General features: G+C 43.9%; 1 protein-coding gene across 1 annotated transcript in view; it reads left to right on the forward strand.

The window, feature by feature from the left end:
* Positions 1-16,345, forward strand: part of ADD2 (adducin 2) — a 90,642-nt gene that overhangs the window by 55,354 nt on the left and 18,943 nt on the right. The window contains exons 5-9 of the mRNA XM_011365559.2: positions 5,899-6,050; positions 6,491-6,571; positions 10,203-10,352; positions 11,795-11,938; positions 13,656-13,754. Of these exons, the coding sequence (XP_011363861.1) occupies positions 5,899-6,050; positions 6,491-6,571; positions 10,203-10,352; positions 11,795-11,938; positions 13,656-13,754 (626 nt within the window). The remainder of the gene's footprint in view (positions 1-5,898; positions 6,051-6,490; positions 6,572-10,202; positions 10,353-11,794; positions 11,939-13,655; positions 13,755-16,345) is intronic.

Genomic DNA, 16,345 nt, shown 5'->3' on the forward strand with positions numbered 1-16,345 from the left:
AATGTGTACTTCCATGTGTTTCATCCTCATGATTTGATAGGTGATCAAAGTACTTTATTTGTGTTTTAATGCACAGTTAGTAATGAGGTTAGATGTATTTTCATATACATATTGGACACGATTTTCTTTTTGTAGTAAACTGCCTATCACATCTTTTTTCAATTTTCCTACTTGTACATTCTTTTCTAATGGATTTTCAAATCTTTATAAAGTTGAGACTACTTCTCTATTATCTTTCAAGTATATTGAAATTTTTTTCCAGTGTCTTGTTTGCCTTTTAATTGTGTTCATGATGTTTTTATCTTATAGAACTCTTTAATTTCTGCATAGTCGAATTCATTGTTATTTTCCTTTGTGTGCTTTGCTTTTGATTGCATGCTTAGAAACACCTTCCCTGTGATTTATCATCAATAAAATACCTTTAATTATTAATTTGCCAAATTTTTCTCAACTATTTGTACAAGTTTATTCTTTAAAGTAATTTTAGAAGTATTTTGTCAAGTGTCCTCATTTACCTCAAAAAATTCCTCTTGAGGTTTTGATTGGGATTGCATTAAACGGGTAGATTAATTTAATGGAGAATTTATAAATTTATAATTATATATTAGAATGTAAGCTCCAGAGGGGAAAGGGTGTTTGTGTGTTTTGTTCCCTGCTATATCCCAGAATAGTGTTCTGGACTTAGGAAAGTGTCTGGCAAATACAAGGTACATAAAAAATATTCATATGAATGAATTTTAAATCTTTTCAGAAGTGATGTATTTCTTTTTATTTAATTCTTCTTTACTGTCCATCAGAAAATTAAGGAGTTATTTTCATATAGTCCCTACTAATTTCTTGTTATGTTTATCCTGGAAATTTTATGTAACTTTGTTACTTTAAATGATTCTTTCTATGTTCAATTTTCTTTCTGGTTTTTGCTGTCATCTGGGGTGATCAATGGATTTATATATATGTTTAAACTAGCCCCTTATCAAACTCTTAATTTCTAATATCTTCTCAGTTAATTCTCTTGGTTTTTGTATCTAGAAAAAACACATAATCTGCACATAATTTTTCATTTTTCATTCTTTATTCCAACATTAGCTCTTTGGCTTATTTTTCCAGTTTTCTCATTGCATCTGTTAGAACTCTTAGAACAATGTTTAATAATAGATTGGAGAGTAATCATGTTGGTCTTGTTTCTGACTTTAATGGAAATTCTTTTACCATAAGAGTTAGAGGTAGTTATTCTTTTCATGTTGTGGAAATATCTTTCTATTATAGTTTGATATGCATTTTTCTCAGCAATGGATGTTGAATTTTATAAAATGCACTTTTGGGTATTTATTGATCTTTCTTCCCTTGAACTATTGATGTGATGAATTATATTAATAGATTTCTGAATATTGAACTTCTTTTCATTCCTGAAATAAATCATTCCTGGTATTGATGCATTCTTTTAAAAATACTCTTCTGTATTTGATTTGCTAGATTTTTATCAAGGATTTTTGCATCCATATTCACATATAAGATTGGTCAGCAGTTCACTTTTTGGGAAATCTTTATTTTCTTTGCCCTAATGGAATTTAAAGCAGATAGATGTCTCTGTTTTTTGGAGATTTATTATTGACATGTAAAGCCATCTAGAACTGGAATATTTTTTATAAACATTTTTTTTCTCAATTTCTCCTATTTTGTTGGTTCTTGAGTAGATTTTGGTCATATGTTTTATGTAAAATAATCCATTTTTTGGAGCTTTTCAAAATTATTGGAGTGATTTATAATATTATTTTTATCATTTAAACTTTCTGCTGTGGATAAATGAACTCCCACTCTCATACCTGGTGCTGTGTGTTCCCACTTTCTCTTTATTGGCTAATCCAGATGTTGGTTTATTCGTAGATCTTCTCTCAAAAGCCAGTTCTTAGATTTACATATTGCTTCTACTAATTTTCTTGTTCCCAATTCATGCTTTTGTTTTTATTTTCATTAATTCTTTTCCATAACTTTTCTTTCATTTATTTTGTTATTTATATTTTTTCTAGAAAAGAATAAAATGGATGATTTCATATTTAATTCAATAATAAAGATGTTTAAAGCTCTGAATTTTTTCTCTCTGAGTATAGGTTTGGTCTTATCCCATGAATTTTGACACATAGTATTTCCCTTACTGCTAATTTCTAGATAGGAGATTGCTATTTTGATTTTATTTTTATTCTAAGAGCTATCTGGGAATGTATTTTCTCATTTTTAAATGGTAGAGTTTGCAGCCATTTAAAGATTTGTTGATAATATCTAATTTTATTGCATTATGTTTGGAAAATATTTCCTATTTAATGTCTGTGTTGGGGATTTGTTGAGATTTTCTTTGCGGCCTAATAATATCATTTCAAAATGATACATGGGTACCAACTCTGTATCTAGGGCATAGTATTTAATCTATATCTTCACTTATTATTTTTGATTTTGTCAAAAGTGAGAATTGTGTTGTCTTCTACTGTATTTTACATCAGTTCATTTCTCAGTATTTCTGATAGCTTTTGCTTTGTATATCTTGATGAAATGTTATTCAAAGTGTAAATGTTCTTTATAGGTTTACCTTTAATCCATGTAAAATGATCTATAAAATCACTTTCTTTATCCAAAAGAATATTGTTTTCCCTGATTTCTACTTTGATAATGATATTATGATCTCTGTTTAATTTTTGTTTATATTTGCCTGGCATACTTTTGATAATTCTTGTATTTTTACCAGTTTTATGTCACTTTATTTTAGTGTTTGTTTTTTGTAACCCTCCTATAGTATTGTCTTCTGACATCTATTGCTATAGTAGAGAAATCTGAAACAACTTATTTTTTTTTTGTTATTTTGTAGTTAACCAAAATTTTTTTCCAGATGTATGTGGATTTTTCCTTTTATCCTTGTATTTCAGAAATATTTTCAGAAAGCATATGATTGTAGGCCTTTTCTTTTCATGGACTACCCCCTTCCCAACTCCGCCAGAATGCAGTAAATCCTTATAATTTATATACACAAGTCTTTTTTTTAGTCCAGAAATTGTTTCTGTTAGATTGATACTGATTATCTGGCTCTCTGGTCTTTGTCTTCCATATCTGTCGTCTTTTCTGTCATTATTTTCATGTCTCTGTCTTTATACTCTTTCTTTTGAAAGAGAAATAGGGCTGACCAGCATTCCTGTGGCCTCACCCACCAGCATCTGTCCAGAAGACAGCTGGGTGACCAGAAGTCTGATTAGTGCGCATCCAGGACGTCTGAGTCAGGAATGTGGAGAGAGGAAGTCAAAGTGTCACTTGCTGAAGCCCAGAGAGGTTGTTCTTTGTCCAGCTCCATTTGCCTTAGAATTCATTATTTTGTTTTGTTTGCAATAGTGTGTCTTTCGGCCTTAGCTTTTGTGGGATTTGGAGAGTTGTCATCGTTTTTCTGTTTTCCAAAGTCATCGGAATAAATGGCTCAGTTAGATCTGAGTTGTAAACCTGGTGATCAGCTGTCCTAACTGTTGTGAGACTGATCAGAATAAACATTCTTTCTATTGAGACCTTGAGAGCAACCCTTGTGCACTGTTGGTGGGATTGCAAACTGGTGCAGCCACTGTGGAAAACAGTATGGGTGTTCCTCAAAAAATTAAAAATAGAACTATCCTTTAACCCAGCAATTCCACTTCTGGATATTTATCCAAAGAAACCCAAAACACTAATTCAAAAAAGATTTATGCACCTTTATGTTCATTGCAGCATTATTTATAATAGCCAATATATGGAAGCTACCCAAAAGCCTATCAGTAGACAACTGGATAAAGAAGATGTGGTATATATATACAATGGAATATTACTTGGCCACAGAAAATGAAATTTTACCATTTATGACAACATGGATGAACCTAGAGGGTATTATGCTAAGTGAAATAAATCAGACAGAAAAAAACAAATACTATGTGATCTCACTTATACATAGAATCTAAAGAACAAAATGAATGAGCAAACAGAAACAGACTCAAAGATACAGAGAACAAACTGATGGTTACCAGATGGGAGAGGGGTTGGGAGGCTAGGTAAAAACGATGAAGGGATTAAGAAGTGCAAATTGGTCATTACAAAATGGTCTCAGGGATGTAAAGTACAGCATAGAGAATATAGTCAATAATATTTTAATAACTATGTATGATACCAGATGGGTACTGGACTAATTGGGGAGATCACTTCATAAATTATATAAATGTCTAACCACTATCCTGTTCACCTCAAACTAATATAAAATAATATCAAATGTCAACCATGATCGAAAAAAAACAAAAAAGACCTTGAGAGCAGAGGATGGAAACGCCTGTGGAGCCCTTGGTTCTCTTCTTCTGCCCTCAGGCTTGTGGGTGGAGTAGTCCCCACAGAGTGGGGGAGGGGACTCTGTTACAGGACACGGAGGATGTGATGGGATATTTTCAGACCTATTGACCTCCTGCCCTGGCCATCACTGGAACTCCACAGTTATTTGTAAGAGAAGGATTCAAAAAACTCTGGGTCTGAAGACCTTCCCAAAACAGCCTACCTCCCTACCTTATGCTTTTTCTATGCCTCCGTTCTTGCTGCCTGGGTGAAGCAAAGAGGTAATATCTTATCTGGGGGATGCACGGAGAGGAGGAAGGAAGCCCAGATTGGTTCATTTGAATTAAAAATTGTTGACTTTGGAGTTTCGTTGTTGCTTCTCTTGCCAGTTGAGCTGGGTCTTTGAACGATGTCTGTCCCTGCCCACGACATTTACTGGACACATGCCCCGGAGGTGTAGCACAGGCCCTTGGGGTACATTTCCCCTGGTGTGCTCAAGGCTTGCTCTGCTTGCTTTATGTAGAGCCAACAAGCACCCATTCCAGTCTCACACTCACCACCTTATTATTTCAACTAATGGCAAACCTGGTTCAGGACATACATCACATTGTCTAGTAGCGAGGTTTATAGAGATGGCAGAAGCTTCCGAAGAGCATTTTAGTCCATTAAAGTTTTTAATGGGATTCTGGGAAACGTAACATCAGAAGGCTACCAGCCAAATGTCATTTAAACAGAACCCTTTCCTATTGATTCTCTTATTGGTTCTTAGACACTAACTGATCAGAGTGCTGGGGTTCAGATGCCCTCTTCTGCCTTCCTGAGGCCTGCTGGCAGTGGTCATCATAGTTAATAGGACAGACTGGACGTCAACTCCTAGACCCTTTGGGTGCTCCGAGGACAAGACTATCAAACCCTAGAGGCCCATTTCCAAATCCCTTCCACATCCTCCAAAATTCCCAGAAAGAAGTCATGAAGAACCAAGAGAGGAGTAGATGTGGCCCGCCCGAAGCCTGATGCCCTTCAGCCAACCACAGCCACACTGACTTCTGCGAGTTTATCACTTGTCAGAAAAAGTTGAAGAATTTACTTTCTGACTGACATGGCATTCTAATTGCCCTCTTTCCAAATCAGAGAAAAATGACAAGAATAGTTAAAACAATATGGTAATAGCAGATCTAATGATTAGTAACTTCTTCATGAAAACTGTTGAAATATACCCATATTTTCATTCAGAAACTTATTCTTGTTTTTTATTTAATGTCTTCTTTAGGGTTTATGGTAAGCTTGGCCTTCTGAGAAACCTTCATTTTGTGGCCTTGAGTCTTGCCATGATTTTTGACCAAAACCAATGCCATTCTTACCCAAATAAGCAGAGGACTTTATTGGGCACAGCTATCCGTTTTATGGATTTTCTCCCCCTGGGTAAAGGTAAAATAATGTTAAATTCCCCACCTGTAGAAATCTCTCACGCAGGTGTAGTGCTAGTGAGAATTTGGAGAAGACTCAGGCAAGGAGGCAGGGGCAGGTGGGAGCCCCTGACCCTGAGAGCTGCTCTGTCCTCACCGTGTCCCTTTGCAGACTTCTCCATGATGACACCCATCAATGACCTCCACACAGCCGACTCCTTGAACCTGGCTAAAGGGGAGCGGCTAATGCGGTGCAAGATCAGCAGTGTGTATCGGCTCCTGGACCTCTACGGCTGGGCTCAGCTGAGTGACACCTATGTCACGGTGAGGAGAGTGTCTGGGAGTGGGGTGGGACACCCTGTGCGGCCCCCATAATTCCAGAGGGAGAACTCCTGGCTGTTGCATGGCCATGGGACTGCTGGTGCCCTTCGGCCAACATGCATTGAGTCTTTCCAAGGTGTCTCACCGCTGTGGTCACCTGAAGTAGATAACCTGCCCAGTGAACACTTCTCTGCATGAGGAGCTGGGAACTCCTGGATCTTATTCCTAGGGCTACCCTTGATCATCAAGTGATTCCTCTTGTGGCTCCATTTCCCCAGTTCCAAATAAAGGCCAGGTCCTCTTCATATCTCATGGGTTGTGTCGGGGGCTTGAGGAGGAAGATTTGGGCACAGTGGGTTCAGAGCAAGAGGGCATTCAAGCAGAATGTCCTTGGAAATGACCATGCTCCTTTTTTCCACTGAGAATGTGTGTCTTTCCTCCAGATGAGGGTCAGCAAGGAGCAGGACCACTTCTTGATTAGCCCTAAGGGAGTTTCTTGCAGTGAAGTCACGGCATCCAGCCTGGTGAGTACAATTCAAGGTCTCACTGCTCATTCCTTATTGCAATGACAGCACCCACTCTGCTCCTACAGTGATAGGTTATCTTCATATTATCCACTGCTGTCCTGTCTCTCGTGGAGCTCACAGTCTGGTGGGGTAGAAGAGACACATGGGCACCAAAACAAATTGAGTGCCCAGAGCATGATGTGACCACAAGACCCAATATGAGGTGCAGGTGGCAAGAGCAGTAGGAGGGAGAAGAGAGTGGAGATGGGCCTAGTCCTCTGAGCCTGGGATTTATCGTGAAGGCTGGCGGTGGGCAGGACTTTCTGGAAGGGAAATACAGTAGAATGACAGTTAGTGCTTTGTCCCAAAGCAATGCAAGACTTGTCTAGTGTTGGTGCTGTTAGAGATAGCTTCTGCGACCCCTTCCGGTTCTCCTGCTCCTCTTAGGTGTGGTAGAGAGATACATCCAGAAGCTGGTTTCAATCAGGAAAGATTTCTGGAGGGGAGGAGGAAAGCAGTAGAAAGGACTGTCTTATAAGCAGAAAAGACCCGATGTTTCTTAAATGTGTGGGCAGCAACTGTTGTGCCATGCGCTTGGGAGAGGAAGATGCCACCTCGGGGCCTCTACCAGGCTTGAGACACACTCAGATATTGAGTTTAGGTACTCAGTTAAAAGAGCAGGCTGACAAAGTCACAGAATATCTAGGCAGGGCAGGATATCGAGGACTGCCAAGGCCACTTTACAGGCAGGAGAGGGTGCTGGTGCCGAGCGAGGGTGGGTGACTTGCACAGAGCCATCCAGGGAGGTCATGGCAGAGTCAGACTGAGACCACAGACACAAAGACAGCGCATGCTCTATCTTTAAGGCAGTCACGGTCGGGTGGGGAGAGCAGGGGAGGCAATCAGTGATTAAACTCAGACAGCAGAGTGTCCAATAGAGATGAAGGAAGCTTGGGGAGCCCAGGGAAGGGGCCCCAAGCTCAGTGAGTGCTGTCAAAGGTGGAGGGGGCAAAAGAGGAGCTTCTGGGTTGAAACGAGGAGTGAAGTACTCAGGAGCTCACGGAATAAGCTGACTTAGATCAGGGCATCAGCGAAAGACGGGGCAGAGCTAACCATCTCCTCAGCAGGAGCGCTGCATGCACCAAGCCCAGATGCGTGCCCGGTCCTGGCGTGCTTGGGAGGATAGGTAAGTGGGCGAGTCTGGCTCACATACTCAGTGTCTGGAGGTGAGGCCGGGAAGGCGATAGGGACCAGATGATAAATGGCACTGAAGGCCTATTACGATGTCTTGGCTTTATCGTACTAGACTTGCAGAACCTCTGAAGCATTGTTAGCAGGCAAGTGATGAATCAGGTTTCCATTGCAGAAATTGCACCCAGACAGCTATGTGGAGGCAAACTGACATCATGACAGCTGGTTAGGGCTATTACAGTTGGCCGGGAAATTCTGGGCCAGCAGCCTTAGTGGGCCTGGTGATCCTTTGGGTTGGGAGTGTGGGATTGAGTTTGAGGAGCTGATGGGACATTCAGGAAAGAAGTCAATTGGCAGTTGGTTATCCTAGGGTCAGAAGAGATCTGGCCTACAATAAAGGTTTGAGAATCATGGGCACGAGATGTTCAGGGTATGTGTATAAACTTGGCACCATTGTGTATGGTTGTGCAGCTCATGCACTGCAGTGAGAGAGCCTGGATAGTGAAAAGGGAGAGGATGGAAACCAAACTGTGATTCACTCACTAAGCATGTCCTGGTACTGGGCGTGTTTTTCAAATTGGCACAATGGAAGCCTCCACACACCAAGCCCTGTGCCCCTGGGGCTGCCCTCATTTGGACAAAGGCACTGAATGGAATAGTGGCTGCCCTATTAGGCTGTAGAGATTCTTGAGTGACAACAGATCGCACATCCAAGCCTCAGGTAAGGATTGTACGAGATCAGAGAGAGAGCATCCCAGAGAGGGAACTCTGAGCAGGTCACACATCCAAGGAACTGGGGGAGCTGGGCTGAAGGAAAACCAGGGTTCAGCATCAGACACTCACAGGTTTAAGGGATCAGAGTTAGGAGAGTTGCTGCCACTTCCAGGTGCCGGCCACTTTGAAGTCACAATCAGTCTGTACAATTCACTTAAAATAGGATTTGTAAGAGGGAATGTTGAACATCTTACTGATGCTTCTGCTTAAACAAATGATGTCAATAGCGTGTCCCTTCCCCACACAAGTCTGTCCCTTCTTTTGGTACCATTTTGTCTGCCTGGGGCTTCTGGAATGGGGGTAGCGGGCAACTTGTGGAACTGCCCTGTGTGCTGCATACAGGATGTCAAGGTGCTACAAATTTAAGGACTACAATTTTAATTTTTAGAAACTAAAATCTATTTTGTAAATAATGCCAGGGACACCTGTCGTCAGTAAGTTAGGCTAACTGCAGGCTGCAGGGAGATTGCACCCTGGGGGCCAGGGGGCATATTCAGTAAGAAGTTGTTACGAGGGGCTCGTTTCAGGATTTCGGTTTGTGTTGGGTGCCTTGGGGAGGGTGCTAAGAAGGAGGTGTCACCTTGGACTGTGTGTCACCAGATGCAGCAGCAGTTCCATGGGGGAAGGTGTGGCACGAGGCCAAAGCTGCCCTTGGTAAAGAAGCTCCGGTGTCCCTTGTTAGCCATGAGATGGGGGGGGAAATGTGTTGGTCGTTTTTATGCTTGCGCAGTGTTGTTTTTGTCTGTGCTTGGCCATGATTAAGGAGCAGTCTCTTGTCTTTCTGTGTCACATTCAAAAGTGACCTTCTCTGTTGGTGATTTTCTGTGAGAGTATCTATGTTAAGTAGGGGACACCACAGCCTAACTGTGTGCTAGGCCAGCCAGAGCCACCAGCAATTGTGTGCAGACACACACTCACCCCCCCCACACTCACACATGCATGCATACGCACACACTCACACACAAACATATGATTTTTAGCCATGACACCTACTAGCCCCTCAGAGTCAAAAGTAGATTATAAAACCAGTGACTACTTTCTGTTTGTCCTTTAAGATCTAGCTTTTGGGTGATTGGTAAACATGCATTTATTATACTATTTTTTTTTTTTTACTTTTGTATATGATTTTTTAAAATTCAAAATAAAAAGTAAAAAAAAAATAGAAAGAAAAGGTGCAGATGAGATGTTACTTTCTTGAGAAGGCTTCTCTGATCCCCCATTTTACTGAGATTAAAGAGTCCTCCTAGCCGTTGCTGGAGAATTCTGCAAATGACTCTCTTCTAGCACCTTGCTACTCAACTTGTGGTCTGTGGACCAGCAACCCGAGTATCACTTGGGAACTTGGTAGAGATGCAGGCTCTTGGGCCACATTCTTGGTCCACTGAATCAGAACCTGCATTTTGACAGGATCCCCAGGTGATTCGTAGGCACAGTAAAGATTGAGAAATGCTGCTGTAGCACTTTTCATGCTGAGTTATAATCCCCCGTGTCCCCTGTCAGCCTGTGCACTCACCAAGGGCAGGAACTGGGTCTCTTTTTCCCAACATCGAGCACAGCCATTACTCGTGATGCGGTGAGCGAGTGAATGCCGGTGTGTAGACATGTGACAGGCCCACCTGCGGGGAGTGGGGTGAAGGGCCTTTGCCTGCCTGTGGTTGTAAGTCCCCCTTCTTCCCCGGCCCAGATCAAGGTGAACATCCTGGGAGAGGTGGTGGAGAAGGGCAGCAGCTGCTTCCCGGTGGACACCACAGGCTTCTGTCTGCACTCGGCCGTCTACGCAGCCAGACCTGACGTGCGCTGTGTCATCCACCTGCACACGCCGGCCACGGCAGCGGTGAGTGTCAGCTCTTCAGCCAGCAGTTGACTCCCTGAGGCTGGCAGCAGACCCATGCTACCCGCTTCTCTGAGATTTTCCCTGAGGAAAGACCTAAGACTCCCCCAAGCCAGTAACAGTCTCATCATTTAAACAGCTCTGTAAGGATTTCCTGGAATTCACACTAAAATAAAGAGAAGGAAACCCAGTGTGGGGACCCTTAATCCCCTCCATTTTTCTAGCTATATAGGTGTTGGTTTGGAGAGACAAGGCAAAGGTGTATAATGTCTGCCCCACTGCGTCCCCTGCCTTGCCACACACCAAAACCAGCACTACTTACCCTGACGGCACCTCCTAAGATTCTCTACTCAGGCCAGTCCTGTTGGATGCAGGGCTGGTGCTGCCCCTCCCGCTTCCCACCCCAGCCCGGGCTCTTGTGACGAGAGATCCTGACAGAAGATACGATGTTGGGAATCTGGACTTGCCCACTGCTCATAGCCCAGGGTGGGCTGGGAGCCGGGGACAGGAGCAAGGAAATCTGGGAAAGAGTAGAAGGAAGACCCCCTCCCTTCCCCAAAGAGCAGGTTGTCCCCTCAAGGTATTTGGTAATTTCTCCTTGTTTGGCTAAGACACTAATATTGCTTGGAAAGACAGCAGACAACCGTTCTGGCTGTCTCAACCTTCACCGCATCTCACTGACCCCCCAGGCTACACACCCACAGAGGCAGAGCAGACTTGTCACTGGCCTGTGGTTTTCTCAGAAAAGCATAATGGTCATGAGCACTCAGACCTTCCAGAATTTGGACCAAGACTAGATGATGTACTTGTGCCAGATGTGCAGAGCCTGGGCTTAGTGATGGGGCAAATTGAGTGAAGGAGGCCAAGAGGTTCTCCTAAACCGTTCCACACTCCTTTCTTTTAACAAAAGGCAGGGCGGGTGTATGGGGATTACCACGGGGTTTTAACCCTGTTCCCTGGCACTCTTATTGCCCCAATCACTAATAAAATGGACTTCGCAATAGGCCTCTCTGTTAGTGAAGAGTTGTGGCTGTTTCTGCACTGTCCTCAAGCCTGAGGGTCTCTACCAACCCACCCTAGGAGATCCGGGACCCTGCTTCATCCCAGCCTGGGTGCCAGCTCCATCACTCCCTGCCTCTTTCCAGAGTCCTAGGACAAGAGCAAAACAGAGGGTGGGCAGCAGTAATAGTTCTCGCAAGTACATTCTTTGCAGCAATTTTAAAAGGTGATATATTGACATGGCTGCTATGAAAAGTGTGATGGAAAGACATTAGAGGAAGCAGCCGGAAAGCAAGACCCCAGCCAGGTAGAGGAAAGTCAAGGGTAGCGCCTTTCTCATGTGATTGGTTCCCACACCCATCCCCAGGGTAGAACGTGACTGTGCCACCCTGAGGAAAAGGGCTGGGGGAGCTGCAGGTGCTAACCATTTCCTCGTCCCACTAAAGGTGTCAGCCATGAAGTGGGGCCTCCTGCCTGTCTCTCACAATGCCCTGCTGGTGGGGGACATGGCCTATTATGACTTCAATGGCGAAATGGAGCAGGAAGCGGACCGAATCAATCTGCAGAAGTGCCTTGGACCCACCTGCAAGGTTTGGCTCAGTTGTTCTGGGAAGATGCTTCAGGGCGGATTGTCAAAAGCCTGCATCACAAGTGACATGTGTTCATTGGACGATGTTTAGAAGTTGCACATAAACAAAAAAAGTGAAATAAAACTCTATCACATTACCTTGAGATTTTGGTAGACACCCCAAATGTATTCACATGTACTTACAAAACTAGAATCATAAAATATATTCCCTTTTTCCCTTAGCAATATACAGTAAACACCTTTGTATATTCTTAAATATTTTCTACATCGCTATTTCAAATATTAAATTACACTTCATCGTATGAATGGCTATGCCATCATTTACCTGAACAATCCTCTACAGTTGGATATAGTAAGGTCCCCACCTCCCCTACCCCCAGATTTTCTCTTGATGTAAACAACACTGCAATGGAAAAATCCTTTCAGCCAAGTCTTTGTGTATGCTTGAGATGATTTCTTTTGGATACATTCCTGAGGATGTACACTTTAAAATTCTTACTTCCTATTGCCAAATTGCCCTCTCCTCTCCCCAATGTCTAGTCTATGAGAATGCTGTTTCCCTTTGGTCACCCCAAACTTGAGTGTTATTATATTGCTAACTTGATATAGAAAAGTAGAATCTCATTATCGTTTGGTTTACGTCTAAAGCACATAATTTTACAACAGCACGTAATCAGGGGTGGTCAGCTTAGGATGGGAAATTTCAGAGCCGAGCCTGGGTTGATGGGCACCTGCTCCTGTCCTTAAAAGGCACTCACTGCCCAAGTCATTTCCTGTCTGTGAGTCCCTGTCTTCTTATCTCTGACACAGAGGAGAAATCTCTGCCATCTCTCCTGCCACTCTCTAAAGCTGCATGAGCAGTACCTGGGGAGGGATGAGATGTTCACATCTATGAACTGCCGCAAAAATTTGAAAGATGGGACATTTGTTCTCTGCAAAATCTTTTGTGGGCCAGAGTCATTGTCTCTTTGCATTTCTCTGGCACTTGAGAGGAAAAACCTCCAGCTGTTTTCGGCAAGAGAGGACGTGACGATTTGGCCTCAGCCCAGGTGTGCATGGTCAGATCCAATACATGGATCTGTGTGTCCCAGCTCCCAGGTGAGCATCAGCTGGTTCCAGAGAGTTCTCTAGGATAAAACCAATCAAGAAGAATTTCTGGCACCTGGACCCTGGGGAGTCAGGGTCTTGGTCTAAATTTATTTCTGAGTTTTCCCCGCTTTTATCTTCCTGCCCCTGGCCGAGTCAGAAACATTGCACCAATGATGAGAACACGTGGGTTCTAGTTCCCATTCTTCCCTTAAATAAGCTGGGAGACTTTCGATTCCTTTAGGCTTCTATTTCCTCTATAGTAAAACCAGTGAGTTAGATTAGAAGGTTGCTACGGCCTCTTTTACAGAATTGTCAGATCTTAGCCCTGCCAGGGCCTCACCGGGTTTATAGGGAGGAAAGCCAAGGTCCAGAGAGGTTGTGCGCCTTGCCATCAGGGTCGCAGGTTGCCCACCGGTTTCTGCAGAGCCGCCCCTTAGAGCCCCGCCTCCACACACACACTAACTTGTGGGGTAGCATTGGAGTGTTTGGGTAGGGAGAACGAATGGTGGGGGGTGGGGGTGGCACTCTGGGATTGGATATCAAATTGATCTGAATAAAATGAAAATCTCTCCCTCTTAACTAAAGTTTAGAAGGCTTAAAGTTTTAATTAGCCATTTGCTGCTCTACAGATCCTGGTGCTAAGAAACCATGGCGTGGTTGCTCTAGGTGACACTGTGGAGGAAGCATTTTACAAGATCTTCCACCTGCAGGCTGCATGTGAGATACAGGTGAGCAAGTTCCTCTGGGCAATGGCTCTGACGGGCCTGTGGGCAAGAGCGTGGCCCCATTGGCTCTGATTTAAGGAGGCCTCTGAGCCTATCCATCTAAAAGCCTTGTCTTATTTCTCTGCCATGGCATCACCGTATCCATCTAAAGTTTCGCACTTAGAATCAGTTTTGTAGCTTTGAAAAATTTATCACCATTGTCTAACAACCAACACTCAACTCTTAGGGGTCAGTGCCCAGAATGGGGAGCTGCCTGGGCTCATCAATTAGATGAAACTATAATAGGGCAGATAAAAGTTTTTACCATGCTTACATATTATCGGCAATATTCTTGTTATATCTGGCAATGCCCAACAGACGCCACACTGGTGAGTTTTTTTTTTCTTTTTTTTCTCTCCTCTTCCTCCTCTTTTTTTTTTTTTTTTTTTGATGTGAGTAGATTGAAAAAACCATGAACATGGTCAATCAAGTCCAGAAAGAGAAGTGGAGTGCAGGCCAGGGTGGTGTTGACGTGGCAGCCTGGAACATCTGAGAGCCCCTGAGGGGATGTGTAGGCAGCCCATCCCGAGCTTCTCCTAACCAGTGGAGTGGAGGGTGGGTGGAGAGTGTCAGCGGTCATGGGACCCCCTAGAGGAGTTGATGAAGAAGCAGCAGGAAAACAGACACAAATTTTATAGCTTTATCAGATAAGTGGTGTTGGATAAGCCAAGCACATGTTCCTTTCAGTGTGATAAGACATCAGGGATGAGTAGGGGGCCTCGAACAGCTGACCGGGCTCCATCCTTCTCAGTTCTTAGCTGTGTGCCTTGGGTTGGGGACTTGCTCTCCGTGAGTCCCCCGTTTCCTCAACTGCAGATGTGGATGCCTATAAGGTTCTTGTGAGGACAGCCATTCAGACAAGGAGAGGAGCTGCTGATGGTATTTTGGGGACTAAGTTGACAGAAGAGGAGTCTTGCTGCTCCAGAGTGAGTCAGCTCTCTGCAGGGCCTTCTGGGTGTCCTGTCTGCCCTCTCCTGGCTGGTCCAGGCAGAGCAGTGCCCCGGTAAGAAGGCCAGCCTTTCTCTTGGGAGTTACGGGGAAGAAGGACCTTATCCCAAAAGTATCACTAGTAGAGGCTCTAAGTGATACCTTTCTCAATGTTTTTAAAGGAATATGTTAGGGATAGTTGTTAAGACAGTGATGAAGATGTGTTAGAGGAAGTGGTATGAGGCTGCCTCCTCCCTCCCCCCAGAATACCAACAGTAGTCGTCAGAACAGGAGAGTATGGAGAAGGTGGAACAGGACCAAGGAGGTGCCTTTCTAATGTGGTAGCTTTCCTGCCCCCGACCAGTGATACCAGCCCTGAGCTCTGACCCCTGACTGGTGTTAGAACATGACAGAGCCTCTGATATGCCCACTTTCCCTTCCCCACATCTCAGCTCTTAAGAATTCTTCATCTTCCTTCTGAGAAGAAGCTCCCATGAGACAGTTGTTCTTATTTCTTTGCAAAGACAGGACAGACCTAAGAATGAATGGAGAGAGATGCTCATGTCCCCCTCATGGTGAAGTGAAGTGTGTCTCTCCCAGCCTCCAGACCTTCAGAAATGGCCACCGAGCAATTTAACCAAAGGCAGGATAGCCATCTAGCATCTGCAGAGATGAAAGGGCAGAGCTGACAGCCCAGCAGCTGTTTCTCTTGGCCCTGCCTGCTGTCATTTTCTTTTTAGTCAGGACTGGGTTTGATGTGACCTCGTTAAAGTACATCAGGCGATGGAGGCAGATAACCCCCAGAAAAGCACCAGTGGCTTCTTTTAGCTGGTGGAGTAGGAAGGCTTCTAGAGAGAGAAATGAAACTGGAAGGTGTGAAAGACAACTCAGCAAGATTAGGTGTGGGTGTTTTAAAGCATGGAAGGCCCCACATACCGGCAGTCTGCAGGTGCTGTTGGAATTGCAGCATCTAGCTGGATCGTTTCTGATTGAATTGCCAACATGGAAGTTCTCTTTCCATTGTGGGTCTAGTTTTCTCCGTTGGTGACCTTGGCAAACGAGCAAATGTAACTGTGGTCATTTTAGTGGTTCAAGGCTCAGAGCCTATTTTGTTCCCTTGGGTTAGTGTTCTTTTTGCTCCCCATCAGTTTGGGGTTCCAGGAAATTGGGTCAACCCCAGCTGAGAAAGGCAGCTCCCTGCTCTGCTTACAGGCAGATGGTAAGAAGCTCAGGCAGTTCTTCTGCATCTGCTACCCATCACCATGGAAACCGATGAGGGGAAGAGGGATATGGGAGGAGGCAGCCCTTGTGGGCATTTCTCTCCTCCTCCATGGATGACCAGTCTCCAGGGGATATTGTTTCTCAGCCTTTCATGGTAAAACCTCATGATTTATTTCTCATCAACATTTATATGGTGCTTTATATGTACTAGGTGCTATTCTAAATGGTTTGCAAAGATTATCTTCAGCAATCCTCATGAGGTATGTACTACTGTTTTCGTTTTATAGATGAGGAAAATTAAGGCACAGAGAGGGTAAACAACTGCCCAGAGTCACACGGCAAGCGAGTGGCAGGCCAGAATTCCAGTGCAGGCAGCCTGGTGCCTGAGTCTGTGTCCTTAAACACTA

The sequence above is a fragment of the Pteropus vampyrus genome, unplaced genomic scaffold, assembly GCF_000151845.1.
Source record: "Pteropus vampyrus isolate Shadow unplaced genomic scaffold, Pvam_2.0 Scaffold113, whole genome shotgun sequence".
NCBI classification, from domain to species: Eukaryota; Metazoa; Chordata; class Mammalia; order Chiroptera; family Pteropodidae; genus Pteropus; species Pteropus vampyrus.